Source organism: Meriones unguiculatus, chromosome 7, assembly GCF_030254825.1.
Source record: "Meriones unguiculatus strain TT.TT164.6M chromosome 7, Bangor_MerUng_6.1, whole genome shotgun sequence".
Taxonomy (NCBI): Eukaryota; Metazoa; Chordata; class Mammalia; order Rodentia; family Muridae; genus Meriones; species Meriones unguiculatus.
The window spans coordinates 14,211,908-14,232,225 of record NC_083355.1 but is presented as its reverse complement, the minus strand read 5'-3'; the positions used below and the strand labels follow the sequence as shown (position 1 = coordinate 14,232,225).

The window sequence follows — 20,318 nt, the reverse complement described above, 5'->3', positions numbered from 1 at the left end:
TATGCAACTGAGTCGTCTCCCTAGCCCCACACAGGGCTCTTTCTAATCTATATAATATGCACATAAATTTGAATTCTCTATATATGTAGTGTATAGATAGTCATTTGTTACTTACTGATGAGTTCTAAGAAAGGAAATTTTGGGTGTTGTCATTATCAAATGATATCCTAGCAGTTATTTACACAGATCCAAAAGGGCAGCCATGACATCATTCGGTAGGAACTACTGCTTTATGCATGTAGTGTGGTGTTGACTAATTGTTACGTTTGCAGATGTGTGTATTTGCCTGTATCATTAGAAGTATGTAATACGTGTATGGGTATGTACAGGTTTTCAGCCAGGTGTGGTGGCCCTCACCTTTAATCCCAGCACTCGGGGAGGCAGAGGCAGGCCAATCACTCTGAATTTGAGGCCAGCCTGAGCTACAAAGCATATCTAGGACAGCCAAGGCTGTCTTGGAAAAAAAAAAAAAACACACAAACAAAACACAGAAAAAAGTACAGATTTTCTATAAATTGAGCTCATTTCAGTTTTGAAAATCTTATATGGCTCACAAACACATGATTTTGTAATAGCATGGATGAGCCAAAGTTTCTTGTGTTTTTGCATGCTCCTAGGCTGACTTTGAGCCTCAAACTTCAAAGGTTTTGTCATTTAGTAGAAGAATTCTGTCTACAGTGTACTTAGATGAATATTAGCCTTAACTGTTTGAAGTGGGCAGAATTTGAAATTATCTTTTGTTACTTCCATTCATCCACTGCCGTTTGTAACCCGAGTTTCTGAATCTTTTCCGCAGGAAGTTTTGGGAGCGGTTTATTGCCCTGTGTCACGAAAACCACAGCCTGCACGGGATCACGTTTGACCAGATCAAGGCTCAGTTAGAGGCTTTAGAACTCAAGAAGACTTACGTGTTGAACCCACTGGCTCCTGAGTTTATCCCCCGGGCTTTACGGCTGCAGCATTCCGGAAACAGCAGCAGACAGCAGCAGTCGCCACCCAAGGTAAAGGCCCTGCTTCACACGGCTTGTTGTTAAAGCATCGGTCGTAGAGGTCACAGTTGTTGGCCAGCTGTATTTGCAAGGAACTGTCCCAGGATTTGGGTGGATAAAGGACAACACAGCATGGTGGGGAGCCATGCTTAATGTCGTGGTCATCCTCGAAAAGTCTGAGGTAGCTGAAGCCCCTGGCACCCTTTGTCTAACCTCCGCACCCCTTGCTGGTAGACTTGAGGCTGGCAGCTAATGTGCGTGAAAGCACGGCTTAAAGGATTACTATTATATTAAAAAAATCTAAAAACATTTTTAAACTCAATTTATGTGTGTGTGCACCTGTGCCATGCATGCATAGATGAGGAAGTCAGAGGACAGCTTGGGGGAGTCAGTTCAGTCTTAAAGATGCTGCTGATTTACCGCCACACCCAGGTAAAAAGCACCTTAGGAGTCTATTACAACCCAGATCTTCTTCCAGCCCCAGTGACACATTTAAAAGCATGTTCATACAAGCTATTATGTATAGGAATTGTTTTAAAATAATGTTTGAATAAAGAAAAGCATTCTAATTTTTTAATGACCATTTCATTTCAAGTGCTGTTTGACACAGCTGAGGCAACTTGCTGGACTCTTGAAGATGAAGTGGTTGTGCAGTCTGGCGGCAGCCTGTTTGGAGTGGAGCGGAGCTGGGGGTAGGGGGAGGTCAAGGCCATTTTCAGTTTTGAGCCACAGTTATTTTGAGCACAGACAGCTGGCTTGTTTGCTCCAGTGCCTGGGAAAAAAATTCATGCAGTTAGCGTCCTGACAAGCAGATTCTGAGAAAGGCACATGTGGGGTTCACGGCAGTCTGCTGGTGCCTTAATAGTAGGCATGGCTTTAAACTTACTGGTCTGAATCTAAGGAGTGTGCTAGCGTTGCTCTTGTTACACCTAACATGAGCAATAATGAATGGCTTAATAGTTTGAAGGTCTTTTAACTAAATAGGTACTAAGCTTGAAACGACTGTTGCTGCACAGTCATGCGCTCTTAGCTTAATTAAAACACACTATGTTTTCCTTCTGTGATGTGGTGTTATTAGAGGGCAACGTATTCTGCACAGACAAGTTTCTTGTATGTGCCGATGTGTTGGGTGCTAGAAGCATAGATGAGCGAACTAGCCCCAAGTCCTTTTGTGCCAGATACTGGGTGGATGAGGGCAGGATGGCAGAAGCAGGAAGTGGAGTCAGAGAGGCACTGTGGGGTCCTTGTTTATAGAGGGGGTGGAGGTGGGGAGAGCGGAGAGAATGTAAACAAAACAGATAGCAACAATGAAACCCAAACTAGCTCCACTCTGGTTTTTTTTCTTGTGTTAGTTACTGTCCTGGCTTCTGTGCCTACAAGAAGATCTGGGTTGTAATAGACTTGAAGTACTTTCTACCTGGGTGCGGTGATAAATTCACCTGATATCCTAGTATATGTGAGATAGAAGCAAGAGGTTCAGGGGTTTGTGGTCATTCTTGACTATGTTACAAGTTCAGGCCAGCCTGGGCCACATAGCACACCATCTGAGAAAAATAGGCATTTTTAAAGTGAATAAGGAAGCTCTGCAGTATGGTGCTGTAGCAAACACCTGATGCCATTGACTTACAAGGTGCTAAGCTTTATTTTGTCTCAAAATTGAAGAGGTTTTTGTTTTGTTTTGTTTTGTTTTTTTCTCTCAACCAGTTGGCCCTTTTGCTGCGGGTCAAACACCATTTGTCACGGTAGGAAGACCACCCACTTCATGGTTGGGAAGCAAAAACTGAGAAGGAAGAGGAAGGACCAAGTCTCACAAATTTCCCTAAAGACATATATGCGTGGACTTGAAGACCTCTCTCTCAGCTCCACCTCTGAGGGTCCGGTCCATCCCCTGCTGAGGGTCAAGTCTTTGGGGACATTCAGATTCAGACTGCAGCAAGCTTTTACAAAGGGTACAGGACACAAGAGAACAGGGGACATTTTTGCAAGGGACCACAGGAGATTAGGGTATGTGAAAGTTGGGAATTCAGGGCTGGCAAATGACTCGGCATCTAGAAGCATTGCTATGCCAGCATGATGACCTGAGGTGGCTTTTCTGGTTTCATATGGAGGGAAGAGGGTAACCGCCAACACCACCCATGTCACTCTCATAATATACACGCACACATGCACATACATACACAAACAAACAAATAATTGAAGAGATTTTATTTTTGAGATAGGACCTCACTGTGTGTCCCTGGAACTTGCTGTGTAGCCCAGGCTGCCACCAACTCTCCTTGGTCCGCCTGCCTCTGTCTCCTGAGTGCTGGGATTAAACTCGTGCATTACCATGGCTGACTCCAGCCTTTATTTTTATTTTTAGTTGTGTTTTAATTATATGTACATGGGTTTATACACATGATACAGTATCTGATTCCTTGGAGCTAGAGTTGCAGGCAGTTTTGAGCCCCTGGACTTGAGTGCTGGGAACTGAACTCAGGTCCTCTGCAAGACAGTGTGTGTGCCTCCTCACTGTTGAGCCATCTCTCCTGGCCTCCAAATTAGTAAACATTTATTGAATGAATATGTGGGGAAAACAGAATGAGTGATGAGAAAGCAAACATTTAAACAAATGAGTGGCAGATGATACAAGTTACATTTGTTTATCGATATAAAATATAGGAGCTATATTTGCTTATAAAAGATCCTGCACTAACATCAGAACAAAGGTGAACACACATGCTGAGGTTCATTATCAGATGAAACTAAGAATTTTTATAGAATAACTTCTGCATATAGTCAGCCCTATTTGGCTTCTACATTCAAGTTTTTACTATAAACTACCAAGCCGCATTTCATCCAAACCAAGTAAATCTGCCTACAGTTAGCCACTAAATCAAAGGATGGTGGGTAGCCATGCTCCTTGAGCTGCGTGGATTAGACATGAAGACATGACGCCTTTTTGTATGACAGGCTCCATTGTGCTTTTGTCTTTAGTATACCCTAAGTAGTACTGTCTGTCAGCTGGTTAACTGCCCACTTTAAAGTAAGATGAGTCTCAGGTATGGTTACCTTTGTATCAGCTTCCCATTGCTACTCAACCTTACCATTAGCATAGGAACCTAAAAAGAACACAGATTTATCAACTCTGTTGGAATTGGCTTGCTTCATTTGTCTGTTCTAGGTTTTCAAGGCTGGGACTAGGATAGTGGCTGACCCGGCTCTTAGATGCCCTGGAAGGAGTCTGTGTCCATCCGGATGTAGGTGGTTGGCAGGATCCAGTGCCTTATGATTTTAGGACTGAGATCCTGTCCCCTTGGTGACTGTGATGGTTTAAGGCAGACTAACATATCCCTATATGACTCCGGGTGTTGCTGCTTATTTAATAAAGCCCCCAGGGACGGGTGTTTGAATCTCTTAAGCATTTATCACACGTATAGATCACACTGTGATGAACATCTGTGCCCACATCCTGATTATTTCATTTGGATAAATTCCTGGAAGTGCAATTACAGGATTAAAGTCTCTGTACATTTTTGGTGCTTCTGATCCATATTGCCAAATTGCCTCCTAGCAATTAACTAACGTCTCTCTCAAAATCATCAGTCTCTCTTGCTTTTTTTTTTTTCAGAGAAAATTGAATTCTTTCAGATACTATGAATCATACAAAAATTATCAAACCATGTCAGTGTTAGCGTGGTTCTTGAGTAGAACACTGAGATTTTCTTTTTGAAAAACAACTTTTATGTTTTATGGCTTCATTTTTAGAAAAATTTTAAGAATGTTACCATGGGATAGAAATAGGCTTTAGTACTGATTGCACATTTTGTTGTAGTTCTAGCACTTAGAATGCAGGAGGCACTGAGTTTGTGGCTAGCCCACCCTATAGCAAGTTCCAGGCCAGCCAGACTATATAACAAAATCCAAACCAAACAAAAATCTATCAAGCAGAGAGTTTGCAGAGCTGGAAGGGCAGCTGTGATAGGGGTGCCCTTTGCACCCACACCTTGGAGGTCCACCTCTCGCACCGCATAAAAGAGCCACGCTCTCAGCGCTTAGGAATCAGAAGGTCAAACTACCCATAGAGCCAGTTTGAGGCAAGCCTGGGTTACGTGAAATGCTGTCTTAAAAAAACAGAGGTTAGAGAGATGGCCCAGAGGTTGAGAAATTGCATAGTCATGAGGACTCGAGTTTGCATTCTAGCACCTTTGTAAGAAGCATCTTCCAAACTTCTCTCTTTGAGAGATTGAATATCTTTTGACCTTTATGCTTAAGCATCCTCCCACAAACTGTGCTCAGATGGCAAAGGCTCAAGCGCACACACACACAGACAGACAGATAGACACACACACACACACACACACACACACACATACACACAGTAAGATAAAGCAAAGCTTCAAAACATAAAAGAAAACAAAAAAGGATTTTAGATGTCATTAGTTTTGAAGCAGAAAACTGAAGATACAGCATTGTTGCCTGAGAGGGCATAGACTTAAAGAAATTTGGCTTGACGTAGTCTAAATAGTTTCTTATATATCCTCGTAGTTTCAAAACCTTAATTGTGGTATTCCTATCTAATCTGTGTGTGCTCAGGAAAAATTTTGTTCTCTAATGTCACACGCTTACGTTGTCACATATTTGTGTTTGTCTTTAAAGGGGAAAAGCCTCCACCATCCCCAGAGCGACCATTTTCAGAGTGATGGAATCGGTGAGTGGCGAGGTTAGCCCAGGAAAGCTGGCCTCTGAAACTTAAAACTGCCATGAGAAGGAGCTTTCTTTCCATCTGTCTCTCCTCTCCTTTTCTCTTTCCACCCTTTCCACCCTACCATGCCCCCATCTCTCAGGCATGCACAAATATGAACTTTGTGGTCTTGGTGAAGTCTTACTCTTTACGACAATGTATTGATTTCTGAAAGGTGGCCAGATTCTAGCTCCCAGCATGCAGAGCCTTTTACACAGCGTAAGTGTTCATGGGTAATTTTTGTTGTGCCATACAAATTTCAAGATAAAGCTTATTAGAATGATCTCAAATACCATCCGTCACACTTTCGAAACCTGCACTCCATATGTGGCTGTGTGACAGCTGCAAGTCAGAACCTGATTCTGAGGAACTGTCCGCTCCATGTCTTGAGGCTGTGGCTCAAATTAGTGCACCCACAGTTCTCTGTCTTGAAGGTGCATCACACTGCAGGCTGGGGAGAGTATCCCTCGCACAGCTGCAGCTGGTGTTTGAGAGCGCTGTGGAGTGGCTGTTTCCTAACGGGCTTTATTCTGCACACTTGTTCTTTGGGACATATTTCATGGGTCACCTGGGGAGCTAGAGCATTTCTGTCAAGGTCATTGTGTTGAGCCTCCTTTTTGTTTGTTTGTTTTCCAGTTCAGCCCAATCCTTCCGTACTTATTGGCAATCCTATTAGAGCATATACTCCTCCGCCCCCTCTTGGACCTCACCCAACTTTGGGAAAATCTCCAAGCCCCGTTCAAAGAATAGACCCTCACACTGGGACAAGTATTCTTTATGTACCTGCTGTCTACGGAGGAAATGTAGTTATGTCGGTGCCTTTACCTGTAAGTGGACATTTGAGATACTTTCTCCTGAATAAAGTAGAGCCAATCCCAATGCGTGTTTTGCCAGCCTTTGCTTTCAGTGCTGGCCATTGAACCAAGGGTCTCCGGCATGCTCAGCAATCACTGCTAAGCCCCACCCACACATTCTTTTATTTTATTTATGTTTCAGCACCCATAAAGTGACTGTGTCCAACTACAAGTTTGAAATGACCAAAGAAATGTGTATAGTTCTATGTAACTTGTTGCTTTATCAGAGGCTATGAAGAAGTCCGTGGGGCTTCAGAAACCTTTGAAGTCTTCTAAAATGTTTGTTCTCTGAGGAGAATTGTATAAGTGATGCTTTTATTTTGTCTTTCACATTTTATTCTCAGCCATGGACTGTTCCTAAGCAGTGGAGTTATTGGAGCCAGAGACCTTTAGTTCTCTTGGGTCTGGATTTGTCTGGGGAACTCCATGCTTTGTGAAAAATTAGTGCCACACAAGAACACTACTGAATTTTGAGAAGAGGTTTTAGCAGGGCTTCCATCTGATACATAAATCCATTTTTATTTCCTTTTGAAATGCTTAGCTTTTTTTTTTTTTTCAACTTGTAGAGACAAATATTTCTAAATTTAGAACCTTATCCTAGGAAACAGTTTACTTGAGGTAGTTCAGTGAGAGGTGGTCTTGTCAGAGTTTTGCCATTCCTGCCCATACCCACAGAGAGAAAACTGTACTGCAAGGCGTGTTGCCCATGGTAGGTCACAAGCGCGGCAGCCGAGCAGAGTGCTTGTCTGTCAGAGGCAAGCGCTTCATGCCTGTGTCCCGGAGGCTTCCAATTTGAGCTGAGTTATTTCATCCCAAACAGCCTGGCAACAAGATACCTGGCCTGCTTTAAGTGCTTGTCTGTTAGGATTTCGATTTCCTTTACTGGTCAGAGAAGCTTTTAGTGTGTATGATTTCTGAGAGTCTATGTCCAGTAGTTACAACAGTGACGACAGCAGTTGTCAGTGTCATCCATCTGTGTTATCCTGAAGGGATTATGCATATCTAGATAAGCTTTTCTCCCTCTGTGATTTAAGGCACAGGTGAATAGATCAAAAGCACTAATTAAAATAATGAGCTGTTTGAATTTTGCCTGTTGGGAGTGAGAATTCAATGATTGTCATTGACGTGGAGGTAGAAGCCCACTCTTGGAGTGGAGACTACCTACACTTCCCCTCTAGTCTTTGATCTTAGCTGTTAAATATATAACTCTGCAGTTTTGACTTGAAAGCTCCATTTCATGGTAATCTGTGGTAGGTACATCCATGTGTGTGCGGGGGGGGGGGGGGGAATGATACAGGAGTAAAACTGCTTTGATACCCTGGGGAGTAAGTACCAGTTTCAAGTCCTCATTTTCTTCTAACCCTCATTTGTCCAAACAGGCTAATTTAATGGTCCAATTTTTTTCTTACATGCTAAGGAATTTGAGAGTCAGGTTTTGGCCAGTAAGGACCTCAAAGCAATTAGCCATTGTTACTGTTGAGTGATATCAACATGGTACTTGGGTAAAATTGTCATCTCTGTCTGTGTTTTTACTAATCAACTATCATCAGTTTGTGTTTAGAAATATACTTAGTTTAATTACTTTGTTTCTTGTAATAATTTAGGTGCCATGGACAGGGTACCAGGGTAGGTTTGCAGTTGATCCTCGGATTATTACCCATCAGGCAGCGATGGCCTATAATATGAACCTATTACATACACATGGACGTGGATCACCAATCCCTTATGGCCTTGGACATCACCCACCTGTCAGCCTAGGGCAGCCGCAGAATCAGCACCCAGAGAAGGAGCAACAGGAGCAAAATCGAAATGGTAGGTCACAATCCCGTTAGAAACCTTTCGCTTCCACCCTGCCCCCAGGTCCTTGAGGGAGCTTTGTGCGTGGTGGGAGGTGGAGACTGGCGCGTTGACAGTGTTGGTTTTTTGCGTTGGCGTGTCTATGGTCATTGGCGCCAGGACCCTCTATAGAAAGCTGTGTTCTCTCGGCCCTGAGCTGCCTTGAGGCACCTGCTTTTCCAGCTCCCGGTACTTGGACTCTGCTCTTTTTCATCAGCACGATCTTTGTGTTTGAGCTAGGCATGCCGGCCCGAGTACCACAGCGTTGGACTGCGTGGTGCTTAGGAGAACGGGGAGTTTAAGTGCGCCCACTTCATTCTTTTCCAGAATTGTCTAGTGCAGGGTTTTTTTTTTCCTTTCCATAAACAGTTCAGAATCAGCTTGTCTTTAAGAAAACCAAAACAAAACCAGAAGCCAGCTGGGCTTTTGATTTGGAAGGCATCTGGGCTCACCGCTATCCCCCAGCACATGTTTGATTTGGCTTACAGTAAGTCATTAGGCCGCTTTTGGAAGAATTGGGGCTTTATTGAGCCTCTGGTCTATGGACAGGCTGTATGTGTCCCTATCTCGTTAGGTCTTCATTTTCATCACCATTTAAAAGCAGTTTAAGTGTGAAGCCTTAGACATATTTTTCTTAGGGTAGGAGCTTGATTAAAATGGTTTGTTTAGAGTAAATGTCTTCCTCATTAGTACATTCGACAGATTCTGATATGTTTTTGCATTTTTATTTAGTGGAATATACTGTATAATTTCTCTTAGAATTAAAATAGATCCAAGGACTGGGTGGGTGGTGCTTGCCGGTAATCTCAGCACTGGGAATACTGAGGCAAGAGGATTATGAAATCCACGCCAACTTGGGCTACAATGTAGTGAGACCCTGTTTCAAAACCAAAAAGATTATGTCCATGAATTATTTAGAATGGTGAGTTTCCATTCCTGATTATTACTGGATTTCTAAAGTGTTTTCTGTTACTCGTTCCTATTTTTAATTCCATCATTGTCAGAGAGCATACTTTGTTTTGGCATCAATCATGTTGAATTATTGAGGTTTGTCATTATCAGTGCTCCACAAGAACTTAGAAGCACAGGGCTGCTCGGGGTGAGCTGTCAGGACTGCTGCTCCAGTCTTCTGAGTCCTTGCTGGCTTTTGCCTGTTTCTCTGTCACTCACTGAAGGCAGAAATTTGTCTCTGAAAACAATTTATTTGTCTTTTGTATTGTGTTTATTTTTTGAGACAAAGTCTCAGCTAGGCTAGCTTTGAACGGCTTAGCTAGCCTGGGCTGACCTTGAACTCCTAATGTTCCTGCCTTACATCCCCCAAGAGCTGGGAGAACAGATTTGTGCTCTTGTGCCAGGCTTGTCTGGATTTTCTTTGTTCTGTTGTGAATTTTGAGGGTCTGTTAGGAGGTGGGCACCCAACAGTGTGTTCTCTGTTGACGATAGTGTTACGCATTGACCGTCCTTGGTGGGGGGTCTTGGCTCTGAGGTCTGCCGTGGCCAGCGTCTGTGTAGTTCCTGGGCTCTCTCGTGACTGGTGACAACAGTACACACCTGTCTCTGGCCTTTTTGCTTTTAATCTGCTCGTGTCTTTAAGGTACATTTCTGAGGTTGTGGCTACAGTGCAGTGGTAAATGCACATTTCACTAATGTTTTCCCCTGAGCACCAAAAAAAAAGAAGCCGCAGCTATGAAGCATGTAGCTGTAGATAGTTTCTAATTAGCCCTCCTCCTCTCTGCCCTGCCTGGCTCGGAACCCCCTACATAGACCAAGCTAGCCTCAAACTCAGAGATCTGCCTGCCTTTTCCTTCTGAACCCTCAGCTTAAACGTGTACCCTTCCACACTGAAACCGATTTTTGTTTTAAAATCAATCTTAGGTTCAGTGAACTTGCTGTTTGTTCTTTTAAGTCCACTTAATAGTCATTGTTGGTTTATTAGTTATGACATAGTTAATAGTATCTTAGTTGTATTGGGCTAGTATTTATCTTTTGGAGCGTATGTTCCAACTCACATTTCACACCCCATGTACAGTGAAAGAACTTGCAGTAGTCCAGAGCTACCTCTCTGGGCTTTTACTTTTATGTATGTTTACTTAAAAAAAAAAAAAAAAAGGTCTTTATAGTTCTTTTGTTCGAATAGGCAAGTATCTTTTTAAGGATTTTTTTTTTTTTTTTTTCTGAGACAGGCTTTCTCTGTGTAGCCTTGGCTGTCCTGGACTCACTTTGTAGACCAGGCTGGCCTCAAACTCACAGAAGTCGCCTGCCTCTGTGCTGGGATTAAAGGCATGCACCACCATGCCCGGCTCTTTTTAAAGAATTTTAAGAAGAGAGTTAAGGTAGGTTAGGGTGCAGCTCAGTGGCTGAGTGCTTGCCTGGCAGTCTGAACCCCTGCGTTTGCTTTCTAGCACAGAAGGGGAGTATGTGTGGGGTCATTATGAGTGTTATTTTTCATATGTGTGTATTTTATGATTTCTCTGTCTGCTTTAAAGATTTTCATTTTGTACTGGCCTTACCAGTTTGGTTATAATATGCCTTAGGGAATGTTTTTGTTTGGTTGGTTTTTGCTCTGTGTATGTATGTTGGATCTTTTTATAGTCCTTACGATGTTTGGAGATTTCAAGCTTGATATCAGCAGATATTTTTTCTGACTTACTCCTTGCCCTCTTCTTTTGTGGTTCCATTTGCCTGTGCCTTCATTTGTATAAAGTTTCCCCAAAGTTCATGGCTGACCCTTTGTTGGTTCTTTTTCGTGTTTTTCTCTATGGTTTGGTTCTGGTAATTTCTGTTGCTTTACTCTTTAGCTTGCCTAGTTTTTCTTACCCACTGTCTGGCCATCATTGGTTTTCAGCCTTGCATATTTTGGTTCTCATTTCTTGGCGTCTAGTGGGAAGTCAGTTTTGCCATGATAGTTGGTTTACTGAGTTGGTTCTAGGGCCACTGCTAGGACATTTCTCACCCAAGTTAGGCCCTTTGCTTAATTCTTACAGACTAAAAGTCCCATACACCTGTGAAGTTAGTCTAGTCTGCTATAATTGTGTTTTGAAAACCTTAAATTTGCTTTCTCTGTAAGCTGTGACCTCTCTGTGTTTAAAATGTTTGCATACTGTAACTTAGATTTCTTTTGGAGTCTTCATTCAGCATGTCAGTGTGTATGACAAAATACCTCGTGTTAACGGTCCATCAGAAGGAAAGATGTCTTTTGGCTCCTAGTTCTGGTAGATTCAGACCATCCTTGCTCTGTCCCATTGCTGTGGGCCTGTGGCCGCACAGTAAGTTATGATGTCACATTTGCTAGAGGGGCTGTGCAGTTCATGGGAGTAAAGCAAAAAGCAGAGAGAAGGGGGTTGGAATCCCAGTGTCCACTTCTACATCCCCACGTCCTAAGTTCCTCTTCCTGTAGCACAAGGCTGGAGAACACAACACTTCACATATGGGCCTTCAGGGGCGTTTAGATCCAAACCCTAACTGTCAGCTTAGATTCTTTCAGTAAATTGGACTGATACATTATTTAGATTTTTGCTTAGTTGCATTTGCAAATGAACAAACTGTTAAGCCTCTGTAAACAGGCAGGAATGCCAAGGCCTTTTATGTCTAGTATTAAAGAAATGAGACTGTACGTTTCTGGAGAGTTGACCATTTTCCTTTTTATTTGCTGTTTTCAGGTTGCTTCCCTTTGGTGAAGCTTTTGCTCTGTCATTTTTCATTTATAACTTCTTCATTTTTGCAGGGAAACTGCAGCTCTGAAAATTGAGGACTAGAACATGCATAGGCGTGTAAAGCGACAACCACGAGTGAATGATGTGTAAACTGTTCTATGTTATTTAGTGTTGAATAGTCACTAGAAATGTCACATTCACTGGAGAAAATTCATAAGGATTAAAAATCTTTTCTTAGGTAAAACTGATACAAATAACCCCGGACCTGAAATTAATAAGATCCGAACACCAGAGAAAAAGCCTGCAGAGCCCAAACAGGTACGCTGCTCGTGTGGTTCTGGTGGGGAGGGTCTCACTGGCCCAGCGCACCTCCCGCTTCCCCTGTGTCTGTTACTGTTGCAGAGAAATTCAGGGGATCACGTCCCCCTTCTCCTGTCCCATTGCCCTTTGTTACCTTATTTCCTTTGTGTGCGTGTTTCCTCATCTTTTTTCTTTCTTTTTAAGTTTTAAAGGTTTATTTCATTTCATGTCTATGCGTGTTTTGCATGCATGCAAGCATGTATGTGCGCACATGTGTGCCTGTGGAGTTGGATGAGCCTATCAGAGCTCCGGGAACTGAGCATGGGCCATCCTCAAGAGTAGCCAGTGCCCGGAACTGCTGAACCATCATCTCTCCAGCCCCCTTTCTTCTCCTAACTCAGCAATAGACTTGACTTCATAGACTCCTCATGATAGAGAATTGAAGATGTCTCGTTGACAGTGACCTCAGACAGGGCAGACTGTGGCAGTGACTTCCTCAGTGCCTAGCCTTGTCCTCCATGCCCACTGTGCAGATTCTAACCTTTTCTTCTGCCTGTTTGTGTGCCTTTCCTCCTGTGTTGGAACACGATAGGGGGACCACCTGAGTGGTCTAGCTAGTGTGCTTACAAGCTTGTATGGTCTAGCTAGTATGCCTACAAGCTCGTATGGTCTAGTGTCAGCGGGACTAAGCTCCCCACCTTCTTGCGCAGGACTTAGCTCCTCTGACCAGGTTCCTCAGTGGCACTCCCAAACCTGTCGCCTCATCAAGTGGAAATGACTGCTGTCTCCACCATCGGGATTGCTGTCGATGGCAATGAGTGTCGCACTTTCTACATACTCTTGAACCTCTTTACTTCCCTATCTCCAGCCTTGGATGAGGTTCTCTTGACTTTACTGTCCTCTCCTCGTCCAGTCACCTCACTGACTCTGTGTTACCTGCTTCTCTGCTGTGTAGACTCTTCCGCCCACTGCTTCTTCTCGCTCAGCATTCCATGTAGTCACTCATTCTTCCAGCCTAAGGTGTCAGCCCTGGTTGGCAGACCTTGAAAAGACACTCTCTCCTGGGGCTCTAGCTCAGGGGTGCTGTTGCCTAGCACGTGCAAGACCCTGGGTTCAAAACCCAGCACCACAGGAGATTAAATGAATAAAGATGCATTCTTTGACCTTCACCTCCTGGTGCCTCGTCTTTGGTTTGTCCTTAACCCACATAGTCTAGGACTAGTTGTCAGCATCTCACGTGGCTGTGAGCTCCATGCACTGTCTCACATAGCCCATAGTTCTCTGCTCCTTGGCATTTGGCTGTCTTCTATTATTTCCTTCCTTCCTTCCTTCCTTCCTTCCTTCCTTCCTTCCTTCCTTCCTTCCTTCCTTCCTCCCTTCCTCCCTCCCTCCCTCCCTCCCTCCCTCCCTCCCTCACTTCTTCCCTCTCTCCCTTTCTCCCTCTCTCCCTTTTTGAGACAGGGTTTCTCTGTGTAGCCTTAGCTGTCCTAGGCTTGCTTTGTGGACCAGGCTGGCCTCAAACTCAGAGATCTACCTGCCTCTGCCTCTCAAGTGCTGGGATTAAACGCATGTGCCTGTCTTCTGTTATTTTCTTTAACAACATTTCTTCTCCCTACAACTCTCTGTTACATGACCTTTTGTCTTTTAAAAATATATTCCCATCTCATTTCTCCTCATGACCCTAGTCTTCATGTTGTGATTTCCCAGAGTTCTGTTCGGTCCCACTTCTCTTAGGAGTCTCTGGTTGATGGCTGTAAACCGGTCTGAGTTGTGTCTTTAAGTGCCCGCTTCTTGATAAGCACTTCCAATTTGGATCTTCAGCCTCTGCCTGAGCACCTCCTCTCTCCTCCGGTCACAGGTATCCCACAGGTATCCCAGGAGCATCCCTGAACAAGAGGTGGTAGAAGGGTCTGTGGTGTAAGTGAGACAGTCAGGGAGCTTCCTGATGAAGGGAGGGCCGCGTTGCAGGGAAAGTAAACCTAGCAATAGGGGTCTGCAGCAGCCACTGCCACCCAATTCCCCCCCTGTCCTGTGCCTCTTAATACCCAGGCACTGAATTAATAGAGCTCGTGGTTCTTTTTTCTTGTTTCTTGAGCAAAGCATCAGGATATAAAGACAGTGAAGCATAGCTACCAGGTAACCTTATCTTCTAACAGAAGATTAATGACAGAAATTTAAAGACAGTGCCCTGACTGACACTTGGCTATCTTGAATCTTTAATTTTGATGGTGCTAGAACTAGCACCTAGAACCAAGCTGCCTCCAACTACATCTGCTACTGCTGCTTCCGCTGCACGTTCCTAAAGTGCCATTTTTCTCCCTCCACAGCATTCTCGAGCACACACCACATTCGCTCTCTGCAATCCCCTCTCATTTCAAGATCATAGAGTATTGTGGTCACGAGCTTCCTGTTCGTATCAAAGTCACAAGTGATGGATTCAATTAAAACAGCAACTTAGCCATAGACAACCACAACACGTAACCAGAGCCTCATGTTTGTAGTCAGAGTGTGCGTCCCAGTAGTGTCTTGTGGAGAGACTTATGTCCCTGGCTGATGTAGCTTAGTGGTCCATAAGATTATGAGTCACAGGAGGAAAGTTTGCTCATGAAGAGCCTCCGTTGGGCTCTGAGGTGTGAACAGCAGGTATAGCTACTTCTTGGGAAGGCCAGGCCCGATAACTAACCTAGCGTACACACAGCCAGCGATCTCAAGGGCCCGAGTGAGGGTCTGAGTGGTGAGGTGTGACTGTTCTTGATTGGTATCGTAACTGATTGCAAGGGCTTGGACAGCATTTCTAGTGCAAATCAGGATCCACGCTTCTCCCTCATTCAGCTCTGTTTTCTCGGGTCCCCTGTCTAGCTTCACAGGCTTTGGCTGAGCAAGCACCCTGCAATTCTCACCAGCCATTTTAGCACTGCAACTTACAAGGTGACACATAACATTTTATGGAGTGCTTTAACAGCTGGAACAGAAGAAGTATCACTTTACATATTGTTTTTGTTTTTGACTTTATCAACACTTACAGTCAGACTTGCATTTTAAGACAGCCATGCTCTTCAACTTCAAACCCTTTCTCTGGTGCTTCTCCAAAGATCAGTGGTGTCGTGTAGTTGATGTCAAGAACGGGAAACCACCATGTAAAGAAGCGAAGTTCTAGCTCTGTGAACCCCACCTTTTCTATGCAGCCGTTCTCCCAACCTTACAATAAGCCGCTGTGTTTGTTAGAACGTCGTTCTTTCCTGGGAGCGCCCCAGCCTTTTTTGGAATGTTCAGCTCATACGGCATTGCTTTTCTAAAGCCTTCTTTACATTTCTTAGTATCTCCCTATAGCTCCCTCGTTTCAGTGTCTCATGTGTTTGCATATAACCTCCGCTGGACTCTTGTTTTTGGTTTTTTGAGACAGGGTTTCTCTGTGTAACAAGCCTTAGCTGTCCTGGACTTTGTAGACCAGGTTGTCCTTGAACTCTTGCGATTTGCCTGCCTCTGTCTCCCAAGTACTGGGAATAAAGGTGTGTCACCGCCACTCCTGCCCTTAGATAATAACTCTTAGACTTCACATCCATACAGTGTAGGTTGCTGCTGTTCAGCGCTGCCACTATAGTGCAGAAGGAGCCATATGTGGACAACTGAATGTCAGTGTTCCGAGGAGGCCTTATTTACAGACGTTCAGGGTGCTGGAGGTAGAGTCAATGGGCCGAGTGAGTAGCTCTTGCTCTAAGCTCTTGAGGGTGTAGACTGAATCTTACTGTTGCCATATAATCTTCAGAATCAGTCACAGTACACTTAATAAGTTCTCCACAAATGCTAAAGAGAAAGACTATCAAACTACATAATGACAAAAGTCAGTTGCCGTTACAGTTCTACAAAGGTGTCATGGTACCTGTTTGTTTTTTCATTTGAAAGTTGTCAGAGACACAGTTTTTATTAATGTTGATTTGTTTGGAGAAATAGATTAGATGTATCAAAACAATATAATCAGTGGGAAAGAGCACGTTTTATTGATTTATATCTGAAGGAAATTAATGGTTCTATTTCTAAGGGAGAAACTGAAATTGAAAATAGTGTGACAGGAATTAGAGTGGTCATTCTAGGAAAACGGTAGCAGCTTTTATTCAGATTCTGATTTATTGTGCCATGTTTGCTCTGTCATCTTTTTTAATTTGTAAGAATATGCTCGTACTTGACTGTCAGAAGGTGGCTGAGTCTGTACCGGGCACATCCCCTGCTCCTGAAGAGAACAGTACAGCCTCTGAGTGGGGCATGGTTGGGAAAGGGTGACAAGCCACCAAACTTGGCTTTTCTGCAGTTAAAAATGCTCTCCCCCCGCCTTTCTTTTCTCCTCCAGGTTGATTTGGAATCAAATCCACAGAACAGAAGTCCCGAAACCCGTCCCGGCGTTGTCTATTCCAATACCAAATTTCCTCGAAAAGATAATCTCAACCCAAGACACATTAATCTTCCTCTTCCTGCTCCTCACGCCCAGTATGCAATCCCTAGCCGCCATTTTCATCCCCTTCCTCAGCTACCCAGGCCACCATTTCCCATCCCCCAGCAGCATACCTTGTTAAATCAGCAGCAGAATAATTTACCTGACCAACCAAATCAGGTGGCACCCCAGCCAAATCAGGTGGTCCAGCAGCAAAGCCAGGCCCCTCCGCAGGCCCTGCAGCCACCGCCTCAGCTCTCTCCTGCACTTCAGGCGGGGCCCTCCAGTGCGTTTTTCAGTAATGCAGTTGCTCACCGACCACAGACTCCTCCTGCCGCAGAGGCTGTGGTTCCCGAGCAGCAGCCGCCTACCGTGCTGCCTGATGGCCACAGTCCACTGAGAGCCATCACTCAGCCTGGCCCCATCCTGGCGTCCCCTTTGAACAACTTTGTTGACGAGAGCTCCCCGGGATTGCCTGTAGGAGAAGCTGTGGGTAAGCTTGCCTGTCAGGATGTCAGATGTGAAGAGTTCCCGGGTTACATGTGGAAGATAGCACGTCCTGTGTAGTGTTACTTTAGGCCAAGATTGACTCATGTCTGCAGATAATGCCAGAAAACCCTACCAGTGGGTATAAAAATAAAATTTGGCTTCAAGTGCTATATGTACGTATGTGTATAATAAGTATCCAGTTGACATCCTTGACACCGTCACAAAGGAGGGAGAGTCAGCACCATAGCTCTGGGCTATGGGAGGTTCACTCTTACCCAACCAAATTGTAGCTATTTCTTTGTCTTTGTGGAGGAAATCTGGGTGTGAAGTCTTTGCAGAAATTAACTTGAAGCAGCCCTGCCCTAGATGGTCAAAAACCATTTTTCACACCTGCTTCTTTCTGCAGATCGAGTCCATGGAAGTGTAGCCCTGGAGACCCTGAGGCAGCAGCAGGCGCGGCTACAGCAGTGGAGTGACCACCATGCCTATCTCAGCCAGGGCAGCATCCCCTATTCACACCCTCACCATCCTCACCTCCCGCAGCTGCCCCAGCCACCCCTTGGCCTCCACCAGCCGCCAGTGAGGGCGGAGTGGAAACTCACCAGCAGGGCTGACGATGAAGCTGAGACAACATTCTCAAGGTACTCCAGCCAACCAGAGCCATCCCTGAACACGACCTGTGTGTTTTCTACCTCACTGGAGCCCTTTAGCTTTCAGCTGGAGCACAGTCTCAAATAACTGGTGCTGACCTTGTTGACAGATACTAAAAGTTCTCTCACTTGACCATAAAATATGGAGAACTTAGAAGTCACTCATGCTAATCTGGGCCTACATAATCTACAACTTTAGCCCTTGCTTTACAGTCTGTTATGAAAAAGACACAAGCCATTAGTGGGACTGGATATTTTATTGTTTGTTTTCCTAGTAAATAAAAGAACGATGAGGACAGAAGTAAATTTGTGATTAAAGCTTATTATTAATTTTTTATCAAGGAGGGTAGATGTCTGCCTTTCTGGAGCTAAAGTTGTTTAACATTTATATCTATTTTTAAGGCATACAACTTTTTGTTTTTTAAAATTTCATGTGCATGAGTATTTTGTTTGCATGTATGGTCTGTGGACTCTGCATGCCTAGAGCCTGAGGAAGCCAGAAGAGGGCATTGGCTCCACTAGATTTGAAGTTCAGGTGGTTGTGAGCTAGCTACCCCATGGGTGTTGAGACCTGAGCCTGGGTCCTCTGTAAAAGCCTCAGTGTTCTGAACTAGTGAGCTATCTCTTCCACCTTTTATCTATCTATCTATCTATCTATCTATCTATCTATCTATCTATCTATCTGTGTGGCTGTATACGTGTGCTATGAATGTGGGGTCAGAGGACAGCATGTGGGGAGTTGGTTCTTCTACTGTGTGTCTTCCAGGAATTAACTGGCACTGGTGGCCAGCATCTATACCTGCTGAACTATCTCCCTGGCACATGGTGGTCTTCTGTCCCTTCCAGTTTCATGTTGAGGCAGGGATGGATATTTTCATGCAAAGATATAAACAAGAGACAATTAGGTAATTGATGTTTTTCTCAAGCATCTCCAGTTCTGAAACTTGAGTGCCAGTACTTAGTTTTGGATTAATTAATGGCAAACCCTAATTAGGTATTGTGATTTGGTTGCCCAAAATTAGTGTGGTTGACTTTGCTCTCCTTAATGCACTGGGGACCCTCCTTTGTTTTTCCCTCATATTTTCTTATCTTCATGTAGGTTTCAAGACTTGCTCAGAGAGCTGTCTCATCGTGATCAAGGCGACACTCGAGAGCTTGCTGAAATGCCACCACCGCAATCAAGACTTTTGCAATACAGACAAGTTCAGGCCAGAAGCCCACCAGCGGTCCCGTCTCCCCCTTCCGCCACAGACCACAGTGGCCAGTTTTCTAACGTTAATGACAACAGCAGAGACCTTGGAGTGGCCCACAGCCCAGCATTCCCACAGCGCATCCCTCCTCAGCTCTTTGGCTCCCCCTTTTCGTTGCCATCTGAACACCTTGCTCCACCTCCCCTGAAATACCTGGCTCCTGAAGGAGCATGGAATTTTGCTAACTTGCAGCAGAATCATTTAATAGGGCCAAGCTTCCCCTATGGCCTACCTCCATTGCCTCCCAGGCCACCGCAGAACCCTTTTGTACACATCCAGAACCATCACCATGCTGTTGGTCAAGAGCCATTTCACCCTCTGTCATCTCGAACAGTGTCGTCTTCTTCGCTCCCCAGCCTAGAAGAGGTAAAATGTTGTTCGCTGTTCTTCTGGGATTAGCTGGCTGGAAACAGTTGCTGCTGGTGTTTATCCATTTGACAAAAGGAGAATCTATTAGATAATAGGATCTTTAAGAAGTAATCTTTTCTGAAAAACAGTTTAACACCTACCTGTGTGCTCTTTCAGATTTTGTATGTGGTATTGTCAAAACATGAAACCTCTTGAAAATATTTCATTGTTGTTTGGGCGTGTTTGACCTCAGAGGACTCTCATATCCGAAGAGTGTTGGCCTTTCTAACCTGAGGAGCTTAGGGGCTTGTCTTTTATTAGGTTGAGCTTGTTAACCTTCTAAAGGGGCTGCTTTCTCTAGTGAGTGGCCAGTTCAGCACCAGTTCTCTATCCTGTCATCCTGGGGTTTTAGTAGGATGTTGTTTATGAAGCAGTGGCCATCCAGTCAGACCAGTTTCCACATGTCACAACATCCTGTCAGTTAACATGAGCCCAGCCACTGAGGAAACATCAGGAGACAGATGGAGCTTTTACCATAAGACTCTCAGGTACTGGCGCACAGCAGCTCCAACATGGAGCGTGTAGTGATTTCAGGGGATAAGACTTCCAAAATGGGGCTGGAGAGATGGCTTAGCATTGAAGACCTCTGGCTGCTCTTCCAGAAGACCTGGGGTCAGCTTCCAGCACACACGGTGACTCACAATCTTCTGTAGCTGCAGTTCCGTGGGATCTAACGCTTCTTTTGAACTCTTTGGGTACATGCAGGCAAAATATCCAAAACTATATAATGTGTAGACTGT

The 20,318-nt window shown here is 44.4% G+C and overlaps 1 protein-coding gene across 4 annotated transcripts in view; it reads left to right on the top strand.

The window, feature by feature from the left end:
* The window catches only part of Helz (helicase with zinc finger), a 143,399-nt gene that overhangs the window by 102,800 nt on the left and 20,281 nt on the right, over nucleotides 1-20,318 (top strand). For all 4 annotated transcript variants that reach the window (XM_021640657.2, XM_060386514.1, XM_021640658.2 and 1 more), the window contains 8 exons: nucleotides 797-1,001; nucleotides 5,628-5,679; nucleotides 6,349-6,539; nucleotides 8,171-8,378; nucleotides 12,294-12,373; nucleotides 16,701-17,274; nucleotides 17,677-17,911; nucleotides 19,020-19,536. In XM_021640657.2, coding sequence (XP_021496332.1) covers nucleotides 797-1,001; nucleotides 5,628-5,679; nucleotides 6,349-6,539; nucleotides 8,171-8,378; nucleotides 12,294-12,373; nucleotides 16,701-17,274; nucleotides 17,677-17,911; nucleotides 19,020-19,536 — 2,062 coding nt within the window. The remainder of the gene's footprint in view (nucleotides 1-796; nucleotides 1,002-5,627; nucleotides 5,680-6,348; nucleotides 6,540-8,170; nucleotides 8,379-12,293; nucleotides 12,374-16,700; nucleotides 17,275-17,676; nucleotides 17,912-19,019; nucleotides 19,537-20,318) is intronic.